Source organism: Ochlerotatus camptorhynchus, unplaced genomic scaffold, assembly GCF_037179485.1.
Source record: "Ochlerotatus camptorhynchus isolate MF236.1 unplaced genomic scaffold, CSIRO-AGI_Acam_v1.1 ptg000111l, whole genome shotgun sequence".
Lineage (NCBI taxonomy): Eukaryota > Metazoa > Arthropoda > Insecta > Diptera > Culicidae > Ochlerotatus > Ochlerotatus camptorhynchus.
The window spans coordinates 2,348,203-2,371,640 of NW_027040601.1; the positions used below are offsets into that span (position 1 = coordinate 2,348,203).

A 23,438-nucleotide genomic window follows, 5' to 3' on the forward strand; every position below is an offset into this window, starting at 1 on the left:
GTCACGCTTACCAACCTCAGATATCCTTCCAAGAAGGAAGTTTGATTACAGAGTATTTGAAAGATATACAGCTGATCAGAGATTGGAATAAAGCCCACTGGATATTTTTCAAGGCTTCAGATTGATCAATATTTTTTTTTTATTATATTCCACTGTTCCGAAATGTTTAATGTCTTCTCCAGTTAGTCTTCCAAGATTGCTGGTTGATTGGATATTTATATAACTGAACAAAAATTAATTTGGCTCTCTCAGGATAACAGGTTACTCAGAAAGTATTTAAAATATTTCCAGCTAATCGTGGATTTCAATAAAGTCCTCTGGATATTTTTCAAGGCTTCAGGTTTATGTAAAGGTTGAACACGAACAAATCCGGGCACATCAAAAACGTTCTCATTACGACATTTTTTGACTATTTGTTTAAAAATTTCACTGATTCAAGCTAAGAGTTATAGAATCACAGTAGGCATTGGTTGTCATGATAAGTTCATTCATTTACATTGTGGCTTCACCGGAGAAAGCACGTCGCGATTCAATCCTGCACGCTCGAAACGAAATTCTCGGTCTATCCGCTCCTGGCAGTTTTCGATCAAATTCCTGGCAGGAATTTCATGAGTATAAAAATTGAAGGCTATTTCCATAAGTATTTTTAACGGAATTCCGGTCGTGTGAGCTGTGATTCGGGTTTTCCGTTATTTTCGGTTCCGTCGTGAAATTTGTATTTTCTAGTGCGCGGTTCAGGAGTAAAATTTACGGGTTGCGAAGTGTAGTGGTGCTTTTATGATTTTGGTAACCTCTGATATTTCGGAGCAGCTGAATGCTGAAGATTCGGAAATCAGCATTTATGTTTCCGAGCTGCTAAAGGCATTGCTGCTGTTCTGTTTCTGCTGCTTACAAAACGAAAACTCTGCAATTTGGACCATGTCATTTTTGAGAGATCGCTGAGATCATTCCATATTTTATATTATTTTGAGAACAATTTCAATTTGTATATGGCAACAAGTAGTGTGTTGGGTTCTAGACATGGTGTTAATGAAAATCGATCGATAATGCAGACTTGAATTTTTCCTTATTTCCACTGTTGAACTCTGGTTTGCTGGCGTGAAGAAACAAATTCACACAAACAGATGTCCAGTTAAGGGGAAGTTCACGACTCCGAAAAAATAATTACGTTTTGATTTTTGTAGAAGTATTGAGAGATAACATAAATCTAAATACATCACATTTTTTTCTGATTTTTAAGGTGGAATCATGTGCAAAAACATTTTCTAATCATCATGGCATAAAGCTGGACTAAAAAAAACACGAAACAGCGACCATTTGGTTTCGCTGAGTGTCTCTTTTTTGTTTAATTATGAATTTTCTCAAAAATCTGAGACGGGAACTGATTTTCTTGGTTCTTTCTAGTATTTTTAGGAACATAAAAACGCACTGAATAAGAAATTAAATTTTCGGTTTGGTAAACTTCCTCTTAAAAATGCCCACAAACCTAGCTTCTTTCCCTTTTTTTTCATTTCCTTCATCTCTACAGCGAGTAATGGCAATGTAACCAAAGGCCATACAGGGCTAGGACAAGAGTTAGTTCTCATGTCCAGACCACTAAAGGAAGATGGAGCATACCTCAAATTTTTTTGACTAGATGCTCCCAACGACCAATCATTTATAAATTTAAAAAAAAAACAACGTAACGTACGGTGCGAGATGTCCACGTTTCATCCATTTATTGGATTCTGAAGCATTTTGTTTATATCTTTGACTTAAACAGGCCCGAGGTTTCTGAATCATCTTGCCCCTTAAATGCTGCACTGTAGGCCTGGCCGTTTTGATATATTTTGCGCATCTCTGCAACATATACCAAATAGACAAGAAAAATGATGGAGGTATATTTATCATTTTCCAGGATGCTTTCATGAATTGGCTGTGTTGGTGTTAGATTAGATTAGAAATTCCTGGCAGGAATTTCTTACCTCGGTTAATCGGAAAAGTGCTCCGGAAGAATGTAAAATCAAAAAGAAGTCGAAATTCCTCAAAAAATCCCCTGTTTGGCAAGCAATCTGCAGATGTGGACTGAAAAGCGAAACTATCGTTACTTCTGGGACCATGAACCAGAAAATTTACTAAGAGAAGTGCCTGCGGAAGGGACTACTGCTTTTTCTGAAGCAGCATAAGGTGGATTGCTTATTGGGGCCGGACTTGGCAAACTGTCACAACTCAAATTCCACCAAACAGTGGTACAGCGAAAACGGCGACCCAGCGGTTCCCAAGGAGATGAATCCGGCCAATACTCCGGAACTGAGGCCAATTGAGGAATACTGCTGCTATTGACCTGAAGAATCTCATGCAAAAAATCATGGGCCGTGCACGCAGAAAATTTCGAGTACTGGTCTATGGTAGGAAGGAAGATTGAAACAATGGTCTTACAAGAAGCATAATACCTACTCATGTATGACTGTTACATTGTACTATGAAAAATAAAACGCATTTTTAAACACCAAAAAGATTTTCGTGTCCGAATTTTAGTATTATTCTGAAGATATTTCTCCAAAATGGTTCGTTCATCAGGAAGTATTCCGCTAATCGAAGATTTCAGTGCAGTCCTGTGGATATGATACATTATTCATTTTCGACGTTTTCAAAAAGGAGCTAAAATTTGAAGTCAAAAGCTTCATATCTTTAAAAAAACTACAAGGTTGTATACAATGGTGACGTAGGACTACGTGGGCTTATATAATAAATCTTATTTGTTAACTACAGCAGGCCCAAGTAACATTGCAAGTTTTATCAAAGTTTTAAAGCATTCTACAAGTCTAAATCATGGTCCACAGAACCCTCATAAAACCAAAATTGTTACTTGGGGGAGCTTGTGTTTTGTGTAGGAATATGAATTTGAGCGGGATTCTCTCTGTTTATATTCTTTAGAATGACGCGCTTGACATACTAGATGATGGCCTATAATGACTCACGAAGAGCTACTGATTCCGATCAATAAGGTTGCGGCTTCTTCTTCCTTCTAGGGATGCTCATGTCGGCTGCAGCTCGCTGCTTGCAGGCAACCTTTCGTTGTGTACTGAAGAACACCACCACTCACCGCGCGGTGATTGAATAACCACCGGTGAGACCGGATGGAATTCAACCCTTGAAATCTGTGTTAGGGAAATCGCTTTTCGCAGGCAATCAGTGATAATTTTAATTATCATAGCAACAGTTGCACATTCGTGCAATTTCAATAGTGACATTTTGAAGAATGTCACTATTGACTTAAATTTAACAGATGCGTCGTAATATTTCTGATCGATTGGTGATAAAACTATTGAAATTGACCCAGGGGCAGCTGAGTTTTTAACGTTCAAAATCTTTCATAATTTTGTTACATGTTTCATTTTTGGTTATCACAAAGTGTACCCCCATGTAGAAGTCACAGACGTAGTCCTACGTCAAAAAAATGTTCATATGCCTACATACAATTTATTATATCTTCAGCTTCAGCATGTCTTCTAACAACTTCACAAAACATTAAATGTCTTCAAAATGTCTGCATGAAAAAAATACCTTCACCGAATGTTAAATGTCTTCAAAATGAAGACATGTCTTCAATCCTGGGGTCACTGGTATTGAAGAATCACCGAAAAAGGGGAGCGGTATTCAGGTCAATTAATTCAGGTTTCAATTGTATTTCAAGGTCAACTCATTCTTTGACAAAAATCAACTAGCAAGAAGCTGCGGATGATAAAACAAGCTGTGATATCGTAGCTACGAAACTCACCAGCTACAGTTCTAACCAAAACATGGCGAGTTTGAGTTTCATGATTTTTGCTTTACATCCTAACGCAATCCGAAGCTTCCGTTACTGCTGGGAGCAGAAGCTTCGTGTCTGCCATTGGTAAAGAATAAATAGAGATAGCAAACTATACTTTCTCTTTCTAAGAAAACGATATGCAACGAAATCATTTTTGTGTCGAGTCAACTCTCAGGTTCATCAATACACTGAGGCAAATAGACTTAAGAATTTCATAAGGCTTAGCTTATGAACGACGCATATGAATTTCATAAGTGTGACTCCGTCTAACATACGCCTTTAGCCATTCTATTTACTCAAGCGTTGACAGACGAGTGATCGAGACACAGGACCCGTAATCTCATCGTCCATGGTTCGGTTCCAGTCTGCTCCGTATAATTATTTTTTTTTTGTTGACATAATTTTTCAGAAGGCAAATCTATGAAATTCAAATCGAAGAATAGTCTCGCAAAATCAAAGGAGTTTGTAAAATCATTAGGAATCATGATATTTTGTTCGAATATCACGCTTGATATTGAGGTCGTATGAGAACGGAAAAATATCATATGATTGATGATTTTGCCAACACTGATAGTGATGCATAAATATTTAAAAAAATAATTGAACGAAATTGTAGATAAAAATCTTGTTTCAAATGGTGCAGGCTGAAAGGTTTATAATTTTTCGAAGGAGATGAACAGTGAAAATAAAATCAAACATACATGTCAGAACATCGATTAAAAAAAACTAATTGAAAGCATACGACTATTAAAAAAAAATCACTATTATTCACTTCTGTTGATTACGGCTGATATTCTCAGGGATATCAAATAAATATTTTCCGAATCCTGGGATGCTCCACGTGACACCAATTTGTTAGAAATGTCCCTATATAGATCAAGTATAAACTATAAATATGAAATTACATACAAGCGATCACACCACCGCAGGTTTGAAGTCAATATAGCAGCGCTGTTGTACACACCACCCTCCCAATAAAAAAAAAGCACAATATCTTCATCATTCTTTGAAATTTTCTTACAGCAATAACCTCGACTCGATCGAAACCCAATCAACTGGCGATCATCCAAGAGCCAGTCGTTCCAGCCAAGTCCAGCATGCCACCAGCACAGAAACGACACCATCCCTACAGTCCCTGACAGAACCTTCCCCCTTCTTCGAAACTCACAACTGACAGCGATGATGACAGTTTCGTTTTCTTTTCCTTCAGCATCATCTAGCACATTTCAAGCAGACAAACATTTTCCCTCTTTCGCAACCGAACGCCGGCAGTGGTGACTCTCGTGACCTTAGAAAGCATGTAAGTCCTTGAAGGCGCAAAAAACTACTACAATCAGGAATTCGACCCAGATCGTTAATTCACACACAAAAAAAAATCAATAGGAAACGGATACGCTTAAAAACACACACTCACACAAAAGAGAACCTGATTTTTAGGTAATCATACATTTTAATTTTTTTTATATCAAGTAATATTTGTACCGAGAAAACGGAGTTTTATTGAGTGAGCTGAAATCGAACAATCAATGCCGGGGCAAAGCCACCGATTGTTAACTTTGTGTTAGTTTATACCCACCCACACAAACATAAGTGTCTTAAGTAAGGATCCGCTATTGTCGTCATCGTCGTCATCATCGTAGTCCATTGATAGCTAGGGTAATTTGTTGATAGACAGTAAAGTTTCTTTGCGATTCCGTGACTTGAATTAAAAATTCATTGCTCCCTCCTTAGCCGGAAATTTTCGAGGAGCAAAACAAGAACTAAAATAATGATCAGACAATACTCATGAATAAGTTAGTGGGCAACTAGTTGCTTGTGTAGGTAGTGCGCAAATAAGCGCTAATAGGAAGGAAGGAAAATATCGATTTTACTGGCTCCTGGGAAATTATCGAACGGTAGTCCGGAGAAAATGAGCATTCCGATTCTGTCCAGTGTAGAGCGTGTTAGGTGGTGAGAAATTGATGTGAGCTTGGCGCTAGATCGGTGGGTTATGTAAGCTAAATCTAGGATAAAGACGAAGAGTAGCTGGGATTGGAGAAGGCCATTTTTTAAGGTAAACTTTTGGAACTGTTTTTCTTCCGCGAGTCAAACGCTTCCGCAATCCCTGGAGGAAGGAATTGAGTGTTAGGTTTTTTGAACGCGGGAAAGAGGATCAACTATCTGTTGAAGTTATTATTTTTCGCCTAGAGCTGAGAGTTGATTCAACTGATTTGTTGAAATTTTTGATACCAATAAGTGTTGATTTGATGAGTTTTGCTCGGTCTTTGGTGGCTGTAGTTTTCATAGAGAACAAGAGGCGATATTTTCGAAGACATTTTTTAAGTCCCGAACCAAATCAACGAGCAAGATATCACTAGCGAATTGCGCCATCCCCAGAAACGCAGCAAATACTCACTGTTAACGAAGAAGAGCAAACAAAGATGTTTGAATATTGTTGTATTTGTTACCTTTTCTAAGTCTAGGCAACGTTAAGCTACCAATCAAAGTTTCAACAAAGAGATAGCGAAATACAGAGAGCAACCAAAGGGATTTTATATTTGATTTTTACACGAAACAACCCTAGGAATTATTGAAACGCTAGAAAAGCAAGCAAGGAATTGTAGGTGGCATGGAAGGGTGGAATCGATTTTTTCAGCCATTTTCTAACATTTTATACAAACAAAGTGCAACAAGCTACTGACGAAAACAGGTAGAGAGCTAAGGCAACTAAAAACATAGAACATACCAAAGTTTATAGGAAATATGCGTCAATGTTAGGTGCAGAGTGGTATTTTGCGCTTGAAGGTGTTAATTTTCTAGGGAGCTTTAACCGTCTGTAACTGTACTGTTAAGAGAGGTCACCAACACACACACAAAAAAAAACACACCCTAACACTAAGGAGAGACACGAAAACACACCGTTCTTACAACACTACTACACCATTTTTATCAAGTACTGCAACAAGCCCACACGAAACGGAAGATCTTAATTTACGAACAAACCAAACCAAAAGAGAATCCCATACACTAGGAAAAATCTTTAAGTCTTTATTGTTGATAATCCGACTAGGTGCACCAAACCGAACAAAACCGAACCTTTTTTGATAACTGTCTACAAGCTATTTAGGTATAAACGAAGAGGAAAAATGTTTGAACTTTATGTCTCAAGTGAGTAATTCCCCTCCGGCGCCGTTCCCGTATCCCCGACTGTCGTATTCTACGCATAACTGTGGCTTGAACGTACGAAATTGATGTTACTTAGAGCAAACCTGAACTGGAATCGAATCTGCTGGCATTACTACTAACGACTACTACTACAACCGTATAACAATCTCTCTCTTCAACGATCGACAACACACACACACACGGAATTATTAAGAGCGACACGCACAATCGGCCGCCACCATGTATGCAGCAGCCGGAGGTGCCTCGCTGGCCTCACGCCAGGCCCGCAAAAAACAGGCCGCACAGAATACCAAGAACAAGGCCACCAACCAGCTGATCCTCCGCGAGAAGCTAGCTGCCAAGGCGGTCACAACTCCGACCAAAAGTAAACCCTTTCACCAGTTACCTGCCTCCTATCTGCGGGCGCCTCACCAGCACCATCGGAAGCTCAGCGCCGGCTACACCACCGTTCCCGGATACGATCAGCACCACAAATCGTTGGTACCTATCAGTGAACAATCGTCTTCATCCCATGGAGCTCATCCGCCTCATACGCCCCATCATCATAATCTCCACCATCATCACCATCCGGGTCAGCCGGGTCCGTGCTATGTTGTTCATGGACCCGCGGGCGGAAGTGCCGGCACAGCCACCGCCGCCACTGCCGCCCATCCCCCATTCCCAAAACCGACCGGATTCCGCGAGTACGACAAATTGGTAAGACGTCAACAGCTAACCAAGTCCGCAACCGCCACATTGCCACTGGTCTCTCAAGCACATGATCTAACACCACCACAAACGCCTAACGCTACCCTCTGCTTCGCCGATCAACAACATCAGCAGTCCACATTTCATCTCGCCAGCCCAAATCCCAACACATTCTCACAGCCCCTTCACCTACAAATACCCACCAACGATCCGATCATAATTACACCGGCCACACCGCAGGCCACCCCACCGGGCAAGCTCAACCTTCAGCTCACCTCCACCACCGCGAACCTTGGGGCAACGGACGATGAGGGACGACCGCTGACACCGGCCCCCGGAGCCCTGGAGCGAAAGTGCAGTGTCTACCGTAGCCGCAAGCTCGATCCCTTCGACGAACACTACTTCAAAAATACGACAATAAGCCATCAGCAGCAGCATCACCATCATCTGGACGACGCGTTCTACGCCCAGCACAAGCACCAGCAACTCCCGAACGGCGAACAGCAAAGCTACGTCTGTAAGTGGGACACCGAGTACTACTGCTGCGACACCGAACAACGACAGCTAGGCGTGATCTGTGATCACATCGAGGTAACGTAACCAACCATCACTGCAACAAAAAAACAATGCAATTCCCCATTCGTACTACCTGCATGTTAATCCCCTCCACTTTCCTCCGCCAATAATGCTTACTGTGAGTCTCTATTTGACATTTAATTCTGATATCGAGTTTATGAAGCTGCCTATAGAGTTTGCTGATGTACGCTAAATGTTTTCATCGGGAAAAAAAACTTCATAGCGAAAAAGTTTCCAGACGAAAACAAATCACTGACACAATCACACTTCAGCAATCTCTATTATAGAACCCGGTCCGAAAAAAATATTTAGCTAAATTAAAAAATATATGATGACACACTTTTCAAAATTGAAATGGTTCTATTGTTGTGTGGATTAAAAACTACAAGGGACAGCCCTATGGGGTTGTAAGCAATGGTGACGTAGGACTGCGTGGTCTTATATAATAAATCTTATTTATTAAATGCTGCATGGGCTTGTGTTTTGTATTGGAATAGGAATTTGAGCGGGGTTCTCTCTGTTTATAGTCTTTAACCCTCCGTTACTCGCGCTGTTGTACTTTGTACAACAGACATGAGTTTTCCATTGCCATTTTGTTGCTGAGTTACCAATCGATTTGAAACCAACGAGTATTCCTCAAAAAACTTGTTTTGATCGAAACAAGCTAAATTTTGATTACAGTAAACAACTAAAAAATGCGGATAATAGGGAAAATGTAAATGAAAACCGCGTAAACTGTGACCATACTACGTGGGATTTAACATAATTGATTACAACATGGAATATATCGAGATCCTGACCAGATAGAAAGTTACTGTCTTTCACGAAAATTTTCAGGAGGTTCAAAATTCGCTCACTACACGACGCTAGTATACACGTGAAATTCTCATATAAAATATCTCGAGTTCCCGACCAGATAGAAAGGTACTATCTTCGGCACAGTTGTTCAGGAGGTCAAGGTCTTTTCGCAGGTAGACAGTAGTTCAAAGTTTTCTCACTTCACGGCGCTACTATACATGTGAAATTCTCGCATATAAAATATCTCCAGATCCCGACCAGATTTTAAGTAAATATATTCGGCAAAGATTTTCAGGAAGTCAAGATCTTTTTGTTGGGTGACAAAAGCTCAGAGTTGTCTCACTATGCGGTGCAAGTATATACGTGTTGTTCTCGCATATTCAATAGCTCGAGATCTTGATCAGCTCGAAAGTCGCTGTCTTCGGTAAAGTTGTTTAGGGGGTCAAGACTTTTTGGCTGGTAGACGGTAGTTAATAATTTTCTCACCACGTGGCGTTAGTATACATGTACACTTCTCACATATGCAGCTTTATTATTTGGATGTGAAAAGGAACTAGATACCTCCATTATACCCAATATAGGTTTAGAAGTCATGAATATAGTTCGATGTGATCATATTATTTCAATTTGTACCTTATTGAGTGCGAAGCCTCAAGTCACATATTGTTCTTATTTTTTATTTTTTCTCTTCTAACGTAACATATTTTAAACAGATTTTCTCGACATATGATATTTACAACATTATCAACTAATCATCTTCATTAGCATCATCTGTTGCACAACTGCTGCACAGCGTTGTAGCCGTAGCGTGTTGTTTACATGTAAATCTTTTGCATCTACCACACGTGAGAGTTGTAGAGGTGTTTCGGCTACGTCCGCAGGTTTTAAAAGTTCCCTTCCTATTTTGCGGATTACTTATCTTCGGTGCTTCCATGATCGTTTGTTGGCACAAATGCATGCAAGAAGGATTTAAGATAGGTGCCCTCGAGATTAATTGCGCGTTCATAAGACCGACAGCCAAATGATGAAGAAACACTCTTCTGAATTTCGACGAGTCCTCTGGATTATTGACTTATCAATGATTTGTGCATTCATACCTGATGATGCCACTTTCATATCTAAATTTTATTACCAGAAATATTGAAATTGTATTGAAGATAACAATGGGCCACCTGTTTGTTACTCTTGCAACCAAAAATGTTGCACAAAGTTGATAGACTGTGTCGACAGCAAAAAAAACACCTTTGTTCATTTTTGTAGCATATGACAAAAGTGTCATATCTTGACGAAATGCGAAGTCGGCGTGTCAATCCGGTTTATTCTTGTTGGGTTGAAAACTAGGGGGTATTTCTCTTTTATTTTTTCTGAGAGTTCCTTGCATGAAAATCTTCACCAGTAAAAGAAATCAAGAATATATTTGTCTTATCCCACTTAGGCTGATGTAAATTGTATTTTATGCGAGAATTGCCCACCAAGTTTCGAGAAATTTCTGAACTACTGTTCATCAGCCAAAAGATCTTTAGTAAATTACTAACTGTTCAGGATCTCGAGATATTATATATGCGAAGATTTCACGTATATCCTAGCGCCGCGTAGTGAGAAAATTCTGTACTGTCGACCAACGAAAAAGTTTTGATCTCCTGGACAACTTTGCTGATGACAGTTTAGCAGGTCTCGAAATATATTTAATGCGAGAATGGCACGGGTATACAAGCGCAATGATGTGAAAAAAATTGAATTTCTGTCCTCCAACCAAAAGACCTTGGCCCCTTTAACAACTTTGCCGAAGACAGTAACATTCTATTTGGTTAGGATCTCGTGATATTTTATATGTTTAAATTTCACGTGTATACTAGCGCCGCTTAGGAAATTCTCAACTATTGTACACCAAGCAATAGGCTTTGACCTCCTGAACAACTTTGTCGAAGACAGTAACTTTCTATCTGGTCAGGATCTCGAAACAAACCACATGCGAGAATTTCACGTGTATACTAGCGCTACGTAGTGCGAAAATTTTGAACTATTGTGCACCAAGCAATAGACATTGACCTCATGAACAACTTTTTCGAAGACAGTAATTTTCTACCTGTCAGAATCTCAAGCTATAGCATACGCGAGAATTGTATACGTTTACCAGCGCCAAGAGGTGAGGAAATTCTGGGCTACTGTCCACCAGCCAAAAATTCTTGACCCCCTGAACAAGTTTGCCGAAAACAGTAGCTTTCTATCTGCTCAGGATCTCAAGCTGTTGTATATGCAAACATTTCACGTAAATACTAGCGCCACGTAGTGAGAATTTTCTGAACTTCTCCACCAACAAAAAGATCTTGACGTCCTGAAAAACTTTGCCGAAGACAGTAACTTTTTATCTGGTAAGGATCTAGAGATATTTTATATGAGAATTTAACGTGTATACTAGCGCCGCGTATTGAAAAAAAATAGAACTATTGCGCACCAAGAAATAGACTTTGATCTCATGAACAACTTTGTCGACAACAGTAACTTTCTATCTGGTCATGATCGCGAGATATATCACATGCGGTAATTTCACATGTATTCTAGCGCTACGTAGTGGTAAAATTCTGAACTACTCTCCACCAGCGAAAAGGTTATGATCTCTAGAACAACTTTTCCCAAGGCAGTAGCTTTTTATCTGGTCAGGATCTCGAGATGTTCCATGTTGTAACCAATTAAGTCAAATCCCACGTAGTACGGACACCGTTTACGCGGTTTCCATTCACATTTTCTCTACTATCCGCATTTTTTGGGGGTTAACTGTGGTAAAAGTTTAGCTTGTTTAGTTAAAAACAAGTTTTTTAAGGAATACCCGTTGGTAGCTGGGCTGCAAAATGGCAATGGAAAACTCACACTGTTGTACAAAGTACAACGCGCGAGTACTCGTGTTACAAAAGTTGGCGCGAGTAACGGAGGGTTAATATGACGTGCTTGACATAGATGATCCACAGCGACTCACGAAGAGCTACTGATTCCGATCAATAGCGGTGCGACCTCTTGCTCCATCTATGGAGACTCATGTGGGCTGCAGGCAGCCTTTCGTTGTTTACTGGAGAACACCGCTACCGTTTGGTGGGAGTGGATGGAATTCAACTTTGAAATCTATGTTAGGGAAATTGCTTTTCGCAGGCAATCGGTGATAATATTAATTATCATAACACGTGACGTGCAATTTTCAATAGTGACATTTTGAAAAATGAAAAGGTGTTAATTTTAACAGATTCGTAGTAAAAATTTCTATCGATTGCGTTTTAAGAATTAAAATCCATCATCTCTGGATTAAAGTCAGACCACTTTCATGCCGCGACCGACTTTGGTTTTTAAAATGGCACCCCAAATGTTGCCTTAAAGTACATGGTATGTAAGAGTTAAACATATCTTGATAGAGCTGGAACTTGGCGTAACAGCTTTTGTAGGTAGGGAAAGTCTTACCCTACCTGATGGTGATGTTGATTTGCGTGGGTGAGCGTTGACTTTCAAGACATCATCGAAAGAAGTCATTGTTTACAAAAGATGTTACGCCCTAATTCCAGCTCTATTTTGATATGGCAACTGACAACGATTGATGACCCTGGCAAATGTCCAAAAATACTCTTTTTCAAATTGATGGTTATGGTTTTGTCGTGATGGTTGAGTAATGCTGAGCTATTAGGTTATTAAACACAGATGAGGCTCGTGAGCTGTATGTTGTTTGGAATGAGGGTGACGCGCTTAGAATAGATGGCCCACAGCGACTCAAAAAGAGCTACTGATTCCGATCAATAGCGGTGCGCCATCTTCCTCCTTCTATTGATGCTCATGTGGGCTGCAGCTCGCTGCTTGCAGACAGTCTTTCGGGGTTTATTGGAGAACAATGTTCAGCGCCACGCGCCGAAAGCACTGCTGCTGCTGCAGCTCATGCCGACGACCGACCACTACCACACACGGTGATTGGAACTGAATCCGATCAGCGGTTGAGGTTTTCTTGATAGCTAGCTGCTTGCGGGGAGCCTTTCGTTGTGTACTGGTGAACCACCACTCACCACGCGGTTTGGTGAGAGCGGATGGAATTCAACTTTGAAATTTGTGTTACGGAAATCGCTTTTCGCGGGTGATCCGTGATAATTTTGATTATCATAGCAACAGTTGCACATTCGGGCACTTTTAAATAGCGACATTTTGAAATATTATTAAGTCTTAAGATGCATAGAAATATTTCTGATCGATTAGTGATAACATTATTGAAATTGGTCCAGGGGCAGCTGAGTTACTAACGTTCAAAATCTTTCATAATTTTGTTACATGTTCCATTTTCAGTTTTCACAAAGTCTACCCCCATATAGAATTCACAGACGTACTCCTACGTCAAAAAAAAATCAGTTTCGATTAAATACCCACCAGAACGAAAACTAAGGAGTGTGATGAACCCATTGGGATGGAAAGCAGTCACGCATACCAATACACCACCGGCGGCGCCGGCTAAAATTCAGACGGTTAAATCGGGAAAGACATAAGCCTGATCGAAAAGGGCTGAAAGGTATTCTAGAAACGCGGACCTCGCTTAGCCAGGTCAGTAGCCTGCACATTAGACTGATGCTAAAGTTGAAATTTTCGCCCCGCAGAGATCAAACGGTTTCACGTTTTGTAAAAAAATGACTTGGTATTTTTAATTACCTTTCATTTGATATTTTATCTTTGAAATCAGCCCAGTGGTTCAAAAGTTATGATTTTTTTTAATAAAGTCATTTGTGGAAAACAAAATGTGTTTTTGGACCACCTTACTTAAGGGTCCTGTGCACCACTAGCGGTGCAAAGGGCCAACATGAAAGACTTCCATCCTGGGCGGCTGCTCGCTTTTGCCTTGACCTGGGCCCAGGTCAGATTTCTATCGTCTTGCTTAATTTCCTTATTGAGGCTCCGCCGCCATGAGCCCCTGGGTCTGCCTCTGCTGCGATGTCCTGCTGGATTCCAATCCAGCGCTTGCTTGCAGATTTCGTTTCCGCCCTGTCGAAGTGTGTGGCCGACCCACCTCCACTTTCGCTCTCGAATTTCTGTTGCTATCGGCTTCTGATGACATCGACGATGGAGCTCGGCATTCGAGATGCAGTTGTGAGGCCACCAGGCACGAATTATATACCGCAGGCATCGGTTGATGAAGACCTGCAGCTTTTGAGTGTTCTCCGCTGATACACACCACGTCTCGGTGGCGTACAACAACACAGATTTCACGTTCGAGTTGAAAATTCGGATTTTGGTGCGTTGACTTATCTGGTTGGATCTCCATACGTTTCGTAAACTCGCAAAGGCAGCCCTAGCCTTCTTGATTCGTGCACCTATGTCGCTCTTGATCCCGCCGTCCGACGCTATTTGGCTGCCAAGATATTGGAAACTTTCGAGCTTCTCCACTGCTTGCCCCGCTACCGTAAAGTTGGAAGGGTTGCCCGTGTTGATATCCAACGATTTGGTCTTGTTGACGTTGATGGTGAGACCCGCCGCAGAGGAGCGTTCAGCTAGGTCATTGAGCTTACTCTGCATATCAGAGCGCCGTTGTGCTAGTAGAGCAACATCATCAGCCAAATCGAAGTCGTTGAGATGCTCCATGGTGATAGGTTGCCAAAGCAGCCCACGGTTCGGTACACGGTCAATTGCACCTACCATGATCTCGTCGATTACGATGAGAAACAGTAGCGGTGATAGTATACATCCTTGTCTCACACCAGCGACTACCCGGATAGGGTCGGACAAGGCTCCGTTATGCAGAACTCTGCACGTGAAAGCCTCATACTGCGCTTCGATGAGGTTGACGATTTTATCCGGGACTCCCTTGCGTCTCAGGGCGCCCCACAGATTCTCGTGATTGAGACGGTCGAAAGCTTTTTCGTAGTCAATGAATACCAAATAAAGGGACTCTTGGAATTCATTGACCTGCTCCAGGATGATGCGGAGCGTGACAATATGGTCCACACAAGATCTTCCGGCACGGAATCCTGCCTGCTGCCGTCGGAGAGTCGCGTCGATCTTCTCCTGTATCCGATTCAGGATAACTTTGCACAGAACTTTGAGAACAATACACAGTAACATGATGCCTCGCCAATTGTCGCACACAGTCAGATCCCCCTTCTTTGGGACCTTCACTAAGATGCCCTGCATCCAGTCGGCCGGAAAAATCGCGGTGTCCCAGATATTACAGAATAGTTGATGCAACATTTGTGCGGATAGCATGGGGTCAGCTAACATGGAAATGGTCACCCTAATGACAAAATAAAAAATAAATACGGGTCCAATATTTTGCGATAAGGAACAAAACTACCAACTTTCACAAAATTACGAGAGCTACTATATTGTTTTGTTATGGGGTGGCTGTATGTATAATTGTTAGATAGATATCTAACGTTCAAAATGACTTTAGGGCCTGACTGCAATGATCGATTTTCTCTTTTGTTAATAAATCGATTGAATTAACATTCCTCGGTGAGTTTGATGTTGCTTTTGCTAACTATAGCAACATGTTACTGAATAGTATTGGAAAAATTTCGGAAAATTGGTCTACTGTATTAATGCAAAAAAGGAAATTGAAGAAGAGAATCGGTCATCGCAGGCTTTTCAGGACCCGATTTGAAACCGGTTGATCACTGTGGAGCGAAATTTTAAAATTTTGCATCCGTGCACTGCATATGTTGCATTTTAAACTATACCTGTCACAGGTTCGATCCACGATCCAATCAAGGCACTTTTCGTGTTGGAAAAATAATCAAGTTTCCTGAACTTAGAGACTTCTGGTGCTTTCCAAATACGATAGAACTAGTTCCCAAATGATACAAGCTCAGAAGGCTTTCAATCTACAACTGTGGATGCTCTCAACGAACACTAAGCTGAGTTGAGACGTAACAGCCACGAAAAACAAGTAGGAATTCAACTGCATGAAAAAAAAAATCGCTAGGTACTTATCCATTTAGTATTCTCTTATCTGGTTTTCCGCTTGCCAACGATACGAGGTTACTACCAGTTCGAATGTTTCCCTCCGCAGCCGTTCCCTCTTTCTGGAATCTTCCACGGTCGCTTCAAAAGCCGCGCTGAGGTCGAATCGATTTCGAGTTCTCCACCCGGGCAGTCCGAGGAAGAACATGGCAGTATCCTTCCTTTTGCCATTTACTGAGCAGCATTACCATGTGTGACAGGGAAGAAGATAGCGCCAATATTGCTGGGAGCGCCTGCTCGTCGAAGCTCAATACTTTATTACGTGCCATCCATATTACGGGCCCCGTTCATGCGAGCATAAATACATTCAATTACGTGCTTTCATTTCTCGACTTGTTTCATGTCCGTCGTCGTCGTCGACGTCAACGTCGTCGTTCGGATGGTACTCGATGCTGGAGCTTGCGTGTGCTACTTGTCGAATCGACGTCGTTCTCGTATGTAGGTATGTGGTCTGTTCTCAAACTACCCGTCGAGAGAGAAAGAGAGGGTGGAAAAAGACAGCAAGCAAAAAGATTGGATGTCTTCCGATCCGAAAGCTGCTGCTCAAGCCACCCCGGAACGAACGGCGTGGCACGGGGAACCGATGGCGAATGGGAAGGAAGCGTGGCTTGATTTACAGCCCGGTTGCGAGGGAAAACTTCTATGGTTCTGAGTGTGTGCATGTGGCTGTGTGTGCAGCAAACGAGGAAAAAGTGGAGGCCTTCTGGGAAAACTGAGTGAGAATGGTGCTCTCGATCGAGATAAAGATAACTGGCAGCAGCCCTTCTTCTTCATCTGCCGTCGGCTAGTTGATATGTAGTAGGTACATATCAGGTTTGGCTTGGTTTGGGTTGCGAAAGCAACCGGCGGGCTACAATTGAGCCCCTAATAGACGTGTTTAAAGGCGGCTTTGATTTATCAGTCCTGCTTGCCTGGCATATTGAATTGGAAATTATGAGAGAAGATGCTGGCGATGTTAAATTCTTATTGTATAAATTTATTGAGCTCGGATTAGATAAAATATGGCCAAAGATGCATGCCTTGCTGTTTTTACATGGTTGAGGAGGAGGAAGAAATTATACCGTGTAACCTTATTCTACAAATGTGTATGTGTTGGGGCCTTGATCCAACCGACATACAGGGGCAAAAGTCTTTTGTGGAACATTTGCCGTTTTTTTTGGGGTTTTGAATGGATCCGTCTGATATCCTGTCCTTTTTTGCGTCGTTGTAGGATTTTTTTGGTACCGTCAAACACGCGTTCACATTAAACCGACACTTAACAATTAAAATACATTATTACAGAATCAACATATTGAAATTGTTTATATTCAAACATTAGAATTGATACCAGCATCGAGTCCTTAGGAATCGTATGACAAACCAGACTAATTGCAACTATTTTTTAAATACATCTAGTATTCAGAATCATAGGGGCCAACCGCGATAATCGATTCTTATCATCGATTTTCTCTTCGCTCCAATTTTCTGACTTTGTTCCAGTACAGAATGGTAAAAGGTTGTATTAGACCAAGACGGTTAATTACAGGTGGCAAGGAACTCACGGTGAGCAAATGTTGGTGAGTTCTTTGCCGTTAATGTTCTTGAAAATTTCACACACAAAGTACTAAACAAAATGCCAAACAAATAAAAATACGGACATTATTGGACAGGTTTGGACTTGTTTCGTACGACCGCGAAGGTGTATGCTTCTCACAAGTGCCTTGCCAAACTGATTTCCTACGCAAGTGATCAATCTTTGATGTGAATTTCGCGAATAAAGACAAGAAGCATTTCTTATACCAAAACTTGCCACACGAAATGCTCATAGTTTGCATTTCCGTCAACAAACTACCACTTTTTCTTTCTGTGCCACCTCTTAAGGTACACTTTACTTTGGTGCGATGTCGAAAAATTCAAACCCAGTTGTTTTCACCGCATCCTTTCAGATTGTAAAAAGCTCTCATCATTTCATTCCTTTTGCTTTTTTTTTATATAAATTGACACCAGCATTTTGCAAGAGTGTTCACTCGGCTGTCGACAGAAGCAGGCCACTCTCAAAGTGTGTCACGCAATCGTCTGTTTACTCGGCAGCAACCATTGTGTTGTATTCCTCATTGTTCTTCATCAGCAGTTCCTTCGGTCGATGCGTTGGAAAGCAACCGTTTCGTGATGAGTGTGTGAGTGCTGACAACGTTTTGCGTCCATTGTTGCAATGGAAGCGCTCTGCCCCCCGTTGACGATACTGCCATACAATTAAAGTGGCTCCCGTTCCGATGGAAGAGGCATATTGGATAGCGGAAGATGAAGTGTTTATTGTGTTGTACCTTTTGGCTATAGTTTTTAGATGTATTGTATAGTGAACTAGAATCACCGGCTCTACCAAGTTAATTCGATTGAGCCTTATCAAACACATTAATAAACAACTATCAAAAAAGCATTTTGCAATGATGCGTCGAAAATAACTGGGTTTGAATTTTTCGGCATCGCTCCAAAGTAAATTGCACGTGACGAGAGATTTTTATGCCTCAGAAAAATCCCACCGACCTCGGCTGGGATTGAACCCAGACTCATTGGGGTGAGAAAGCAGTCGCGCTTACCTCTACACCACCGGGGCGGATTAAAATAGTGCTTAAACTGATATATCCTTAAAAGCATATCTTCAATGTTTATAATTTAGTTTCTATGTAAAGCTCATGAAAAATGCAAACTTTGAAAATATTTAAAACTATGGACGCTTGAAAAATAACAAAAATCGTAGAACATCAACTGGTTCGGAATCACGAATGATATGGTTATATCAGCAGGAAAGGCATTAATATCCTCCACGGGATGTGGTCCGGATGGCATTCCATCGCTTGTCCTTAAATGCTGCACGGATGCACTTGCAACCAAGGTTGCAAATACTCATTTCAGCTAAAATAATGTTTTTCGGAATAATAAAACCAAAAGATGGTATGATGGCATGTTTAACTTGTAACTTACAAGAAGAGGTTACAAAGTATGCGTTTGAAACATAAAAGCTGTAAATTTTGCTTTCTATGAGTCACAATCAGCGATTTTCTTATCGCTGAGTGAGTGAGTGAGTGAGTGAGTGAGTTTGTGAAAAATCGCTGATTGTGACTCTCATGAAGTGAAATAAACAGGTTTAATATGTCAAACACATTCTTTGCAACCTCTTCTTGTATCCTACCAATTCAAAATTTGATCGTGGCATCTAATTATTTCATAATTTAGAAAAACATTGTTTAAGGTGAAATGAGTATTTGCAATGGAGGCGAACCAGCCTAAGGCTGAAAGCCTCCTAAATAAAGCTAAATAATAATAATATTTGCAACCTTGCTTGCAACACCACTAGCAAGAGTATTCAATCTATCTTTCGCGACTGGTGTATTACCAAACTACTGGAAGCAGTCGTATGTTTTCCCAAATTTCAAGAAAGGCTACAAGCGGATTGTTTCGAACTATCGGGGCATAGCTGCGTTGAGCGCCACTTCTAAGCTGTTTGAGATGACCGTTCTTCTAGGATCGGGCGATTTTGGATCGATCTTTGGAAGATCGATCTTTTTCATCCCGATTTCCGAATTTTCGGATCGATTCTTTGTCCACGAAATGATCGAAGAAATCGATCTTTTCGATCTTCAAAAAAAATAGGTGTTAAATTTTTTAAGTGTATTTAAATCGAAAAAAAGGTTTACTCTTACCCCAGACTGCGTGGAAAATTCAACGAACATAACGTCAACATCAGCATCATTCTTATGTTATTAGCTGGATGCCGTCACTATTTACGTTTCCGATTTTACGAGTACAGCATCATTTCAGTGCCAACATTTCAAAGGGACGTAATTGCATTTGTAAACAATGGCTTTAGCCGTCGGTTTCTCGCGAATGAAAGCTCACTCATGAAAAATAATGGAACCAGCAGGTAGAGGAATGTTTCCTTTACCAGTTAGCATTGTTATTTTGGAGAGGTAAGATTTCATTCGCGAGAAATTGACGGCTAAAGTCATTGTTTACAAAAGCAATTACGCCCCTTTGAAATATTTGCACTGGTTTGAAGGTTTGCGCTACCTGCCTCCTGTTCTCATTGCTAACATTTTTCTACACGGATATGCAGAACTATACATTAATGCTTCTAGTTGAATCATTTTCGAGAAAAACGGGACAACTCAAAATAAAAAAAATAATTTTAACCATTTTTGTTAAGTTTTGAATCATTAATGATTATACATTTATGATTCAAAAGTTCATAAAAATGGTCAAACATTATTCTTCATTATGAGTTGTCCCGAATTTCTCGAAAATGATTCAACTTGAATAATTAATGTACAACCGTGTACTTTGTTGGCAACCGAACTTTAAAAAAAAACAAAAGATCGATCTACCAAAGATTGGTTCTTTGGTACCGATTTAATCAGTGGATGGATTCTAGAGCCAAATATAAGATCGATCCGTCAAGATAGATCTTTCTCTGAAAATCGCCCAATCCTACGTTATTTATTAGCTGGTTGAGTGTAAAAATACTGAATTGGAATAACTTTTCCTATGACTTTGACAGATAATCGATTGTTCCAATTTTGACAAGTCGTCTCTCGATAATTTCAGCCTCTTTAGTTCAGAGTATAGTCGGTGTATAATGAGTCACGCCAAGAGCGATGCCAAGTCTACCTATTGAACTGTCTAACCGGCTACCTATCATGCAAAGTAAACAAAAAATTACGATGCTATAAAAGGTCCACGAAAGGTGATGCAATAAAATATAAAATATAATCGATGAAATTAACATAAATACTCAGTTAGCAATTAATTTTCATGGCATACGTTTGGTAATGATCAGTAATGAGAATTTGAACTAGTTTCTGTTATTATAGTTTGACAAAATCACTGATACCATGATTTGCTACAGCAGGTATTTTTTTTTCTCGCTACACGCAAACCAAAAATTTATTACAATGAATGTTAGTTCCATTTCCTATTACCCTCTGTTCATGAACATCACAGCGAATGTTAGAAGTTGACCTTGCAGGCGATGTAATGTTTTTTTTGTTTTTTTTTTTTTATTTCGTGTTCTACCTATACGCTTTCGACTATACCAGTAAGCTTTTTATTTATAATATTGTAGAACGACGCACACATTTGCCTCGAATCTCTCGAGTAGTAGAGGAAATTACGCTTCTTATTTTCTTTTAGGCTATTTATATTCAGAAGCATGGAAAGAGCAGTGGAGAAAGCACAGGTCTGTTAATCGCAACGTTCGTGGTTCGAGTTCAGTCAGCAGCCTTTTTCCTATTTTTTCGACATAATTAATTTCACTCATTGGAGGCGAACCAGCCTAAGGCTGAAAGCCTCCTAAATAAAGCTAAATAATTATAATAATAATTTCACTCACTAATTCACTCCACATTTTTCGGACTCCAATTTCCTTGCATTAGACCACAGCTAGGTACATCGCATCATCGGTTCATGCGGTCTCCACCAACATTCTCTGATGATGAATCCCACATAATTGTAAGCGAATCTTACATCCTCCGGTTGGGTGTAGAAGTCATTTGAAGTTGATGCAGAAGTCCTCTGTTGCCAGGTGAAAAGAAAGGGAATCTTTCGAAAACCATGATGCGAGTTCTCTTTTTTTTCTCTTTGCGTGACTCATTATACACCGACTCTAGTTCAGAGCTACGCACACTATATGTCACTGGATCAGCACGAGACTTGCTTCACTTCGTTCGTGAACCGCCAAATAGTAAATGGTCAACAAGTAGACGCTATTTACACAGACTTATCCACAGTGTTTGATAAAATGAATCATCAAATCGCAACAACATTATTTGGGTTTATTTCGGATTTTAAATAACGGATTTGAAACCGGTTTTCGAGGGGCACGCAATAACTTTTAACTCCTACGCAAGCCTTTTTTAAGTACAATAATTACAGTTAACTACATGATTAATTACTTTAATTACGAGCGTCGGAAAATTTTTGATTTAATTACTTTTAAGTACGAATTTCAGTTTTAATTACAAGTCGCATAAATTAAGTACATTAACTCCATTAATGTACAACGAGAAATGTACTTAAATTTCCCCCAGCGTACCGTTAGACCCTTTCGTTATTGGCCCGTGAAACAAAAAAATCACAGTCCCTTTTGCTACGTTAAGGATAATGTCAGCTCTGATAGATTGTATCGCTACCGCTGTTATTACTTCAGAATAGACCCTATAAACATACATCTCCCGGGACCGTATACGAGGAAATCTACGTTGGTGATTGGTGCCAATTCACATGCAACGATCGGTTCGTGATTGGAAATGTAGTCGGATTTCAATACTGCCGAGGTGTTGGCAGGGCAATGAACTATATCCTGGATCACGCCCTTGTCAAAGCACCGGAGAATGCGACAATAAAAGGAATATTTGTTTGTGCTACCTGGTTCAATCTAAGAAATAACGAATTTAATTTGGTGGATGTGAACGAAAACAGAATTACAATAGAAAATTATGTTAACCTTTGCGTGCCTAAAGTCTAAATTTGCATAGATTTCCAAATTCAATTAGCTCTAAAAACATAATTTCTCAATATTTTGCGTTACAACAAATTGCAATTGGATCAGAATTTTTTTTTAAGCCGATAAGGGGATGTTCATAAACTACATATACATTTTTTTTTTATTATTGTCCCCCTCCCCCTGCGTAGACAATTGTCCATACAAAATTTTTAAAATTTGTATGGTCCGTGCATAATTGTCAACCCCCCCCCCCTAAGAGAAAGAGCTGAATGGACACTGGAGCTGGTGAATACTTTGGACATTCACACGCTGCGCTACTTCCGGGAAAAATCGCAGCTAGTATGCAATTGTCTTCAAAGCACGGATAACTTGAGTGTGTCAAGTTGATCGGTAACGATCATTTCGTGTCCTGTGCACATGGGACACATCGTTTTGCTTGAGGAATTTCTTGAATTTAAGGAAATGTAAAATTTGAAGACTTGTCGTCACAACTAAGTGATTCCCATTTCATTTGTATGGCAATCACGGCCCTCATTATGAGTATCACTTCCTTTTCACTGTATATTCACCCATATTCTTGTTTTCGTTCGAAACGTATTTTCCATGCAAAAAAATTTTTTTTTTGTATGGAAAATACGGTTTGAACGAAAACAAGAATAGGGGTGATTGTCGCTAGAGTTGTAAACCGATATAAACCACTCGTGACAATCGATTTTATTCTAGTTCTGCATTAAAGCGCATTATTCAACGAATACAGTGCACTAGATACGACATTATGTTGAACGTACAAAACGAAAGTGAAATCGATTGTCGCGAGTGGATTATTTCAGTTTCCAACTCTAGCATGGTTCTCTAAGAAATTTAGTATAAGTATTCGCAGAATTGGTCATGTTTGTAGTCTAGTTAAACATTAATATGCGTATTTCAGGGTGTAAGAAGAGTTTTTGAATAAATTGATTCAATCGAGTA

General features: G+C 40.3%; 1 protein-coding gene across 2 annotated transcripts in view; it reads left to right on the forward strand.

Annotated features, from left to right (window-relative positions):
- Nucleotides 1-23,438, forward strand: part of LOC135699491 (uncharacterized) — an 813,870-nt gene that overhangs the window by 455,700 nt on the left and 334,732 nt on the right. The window contains exons 3-4 of one of the 2 annotated variants that reach the window (XM_065219773.1): nt 4,817-7,654; nt 7,886-8,236. In XM_065219773.1, coding sequence (XP_065075845.1) covers nt 7,178-7,654; nt 7,886-8,236 — 828 coding nt within the window. In that variant the 5' untranslated portion in view covers nt 4,817-7,177. Of the gene's footprint in view, nt 1-4,816; nt 8,237-23,438 lie in introns of both variants that reach the window. The other variant, XM_065219772.1, reaches the window with a different exon arrangement.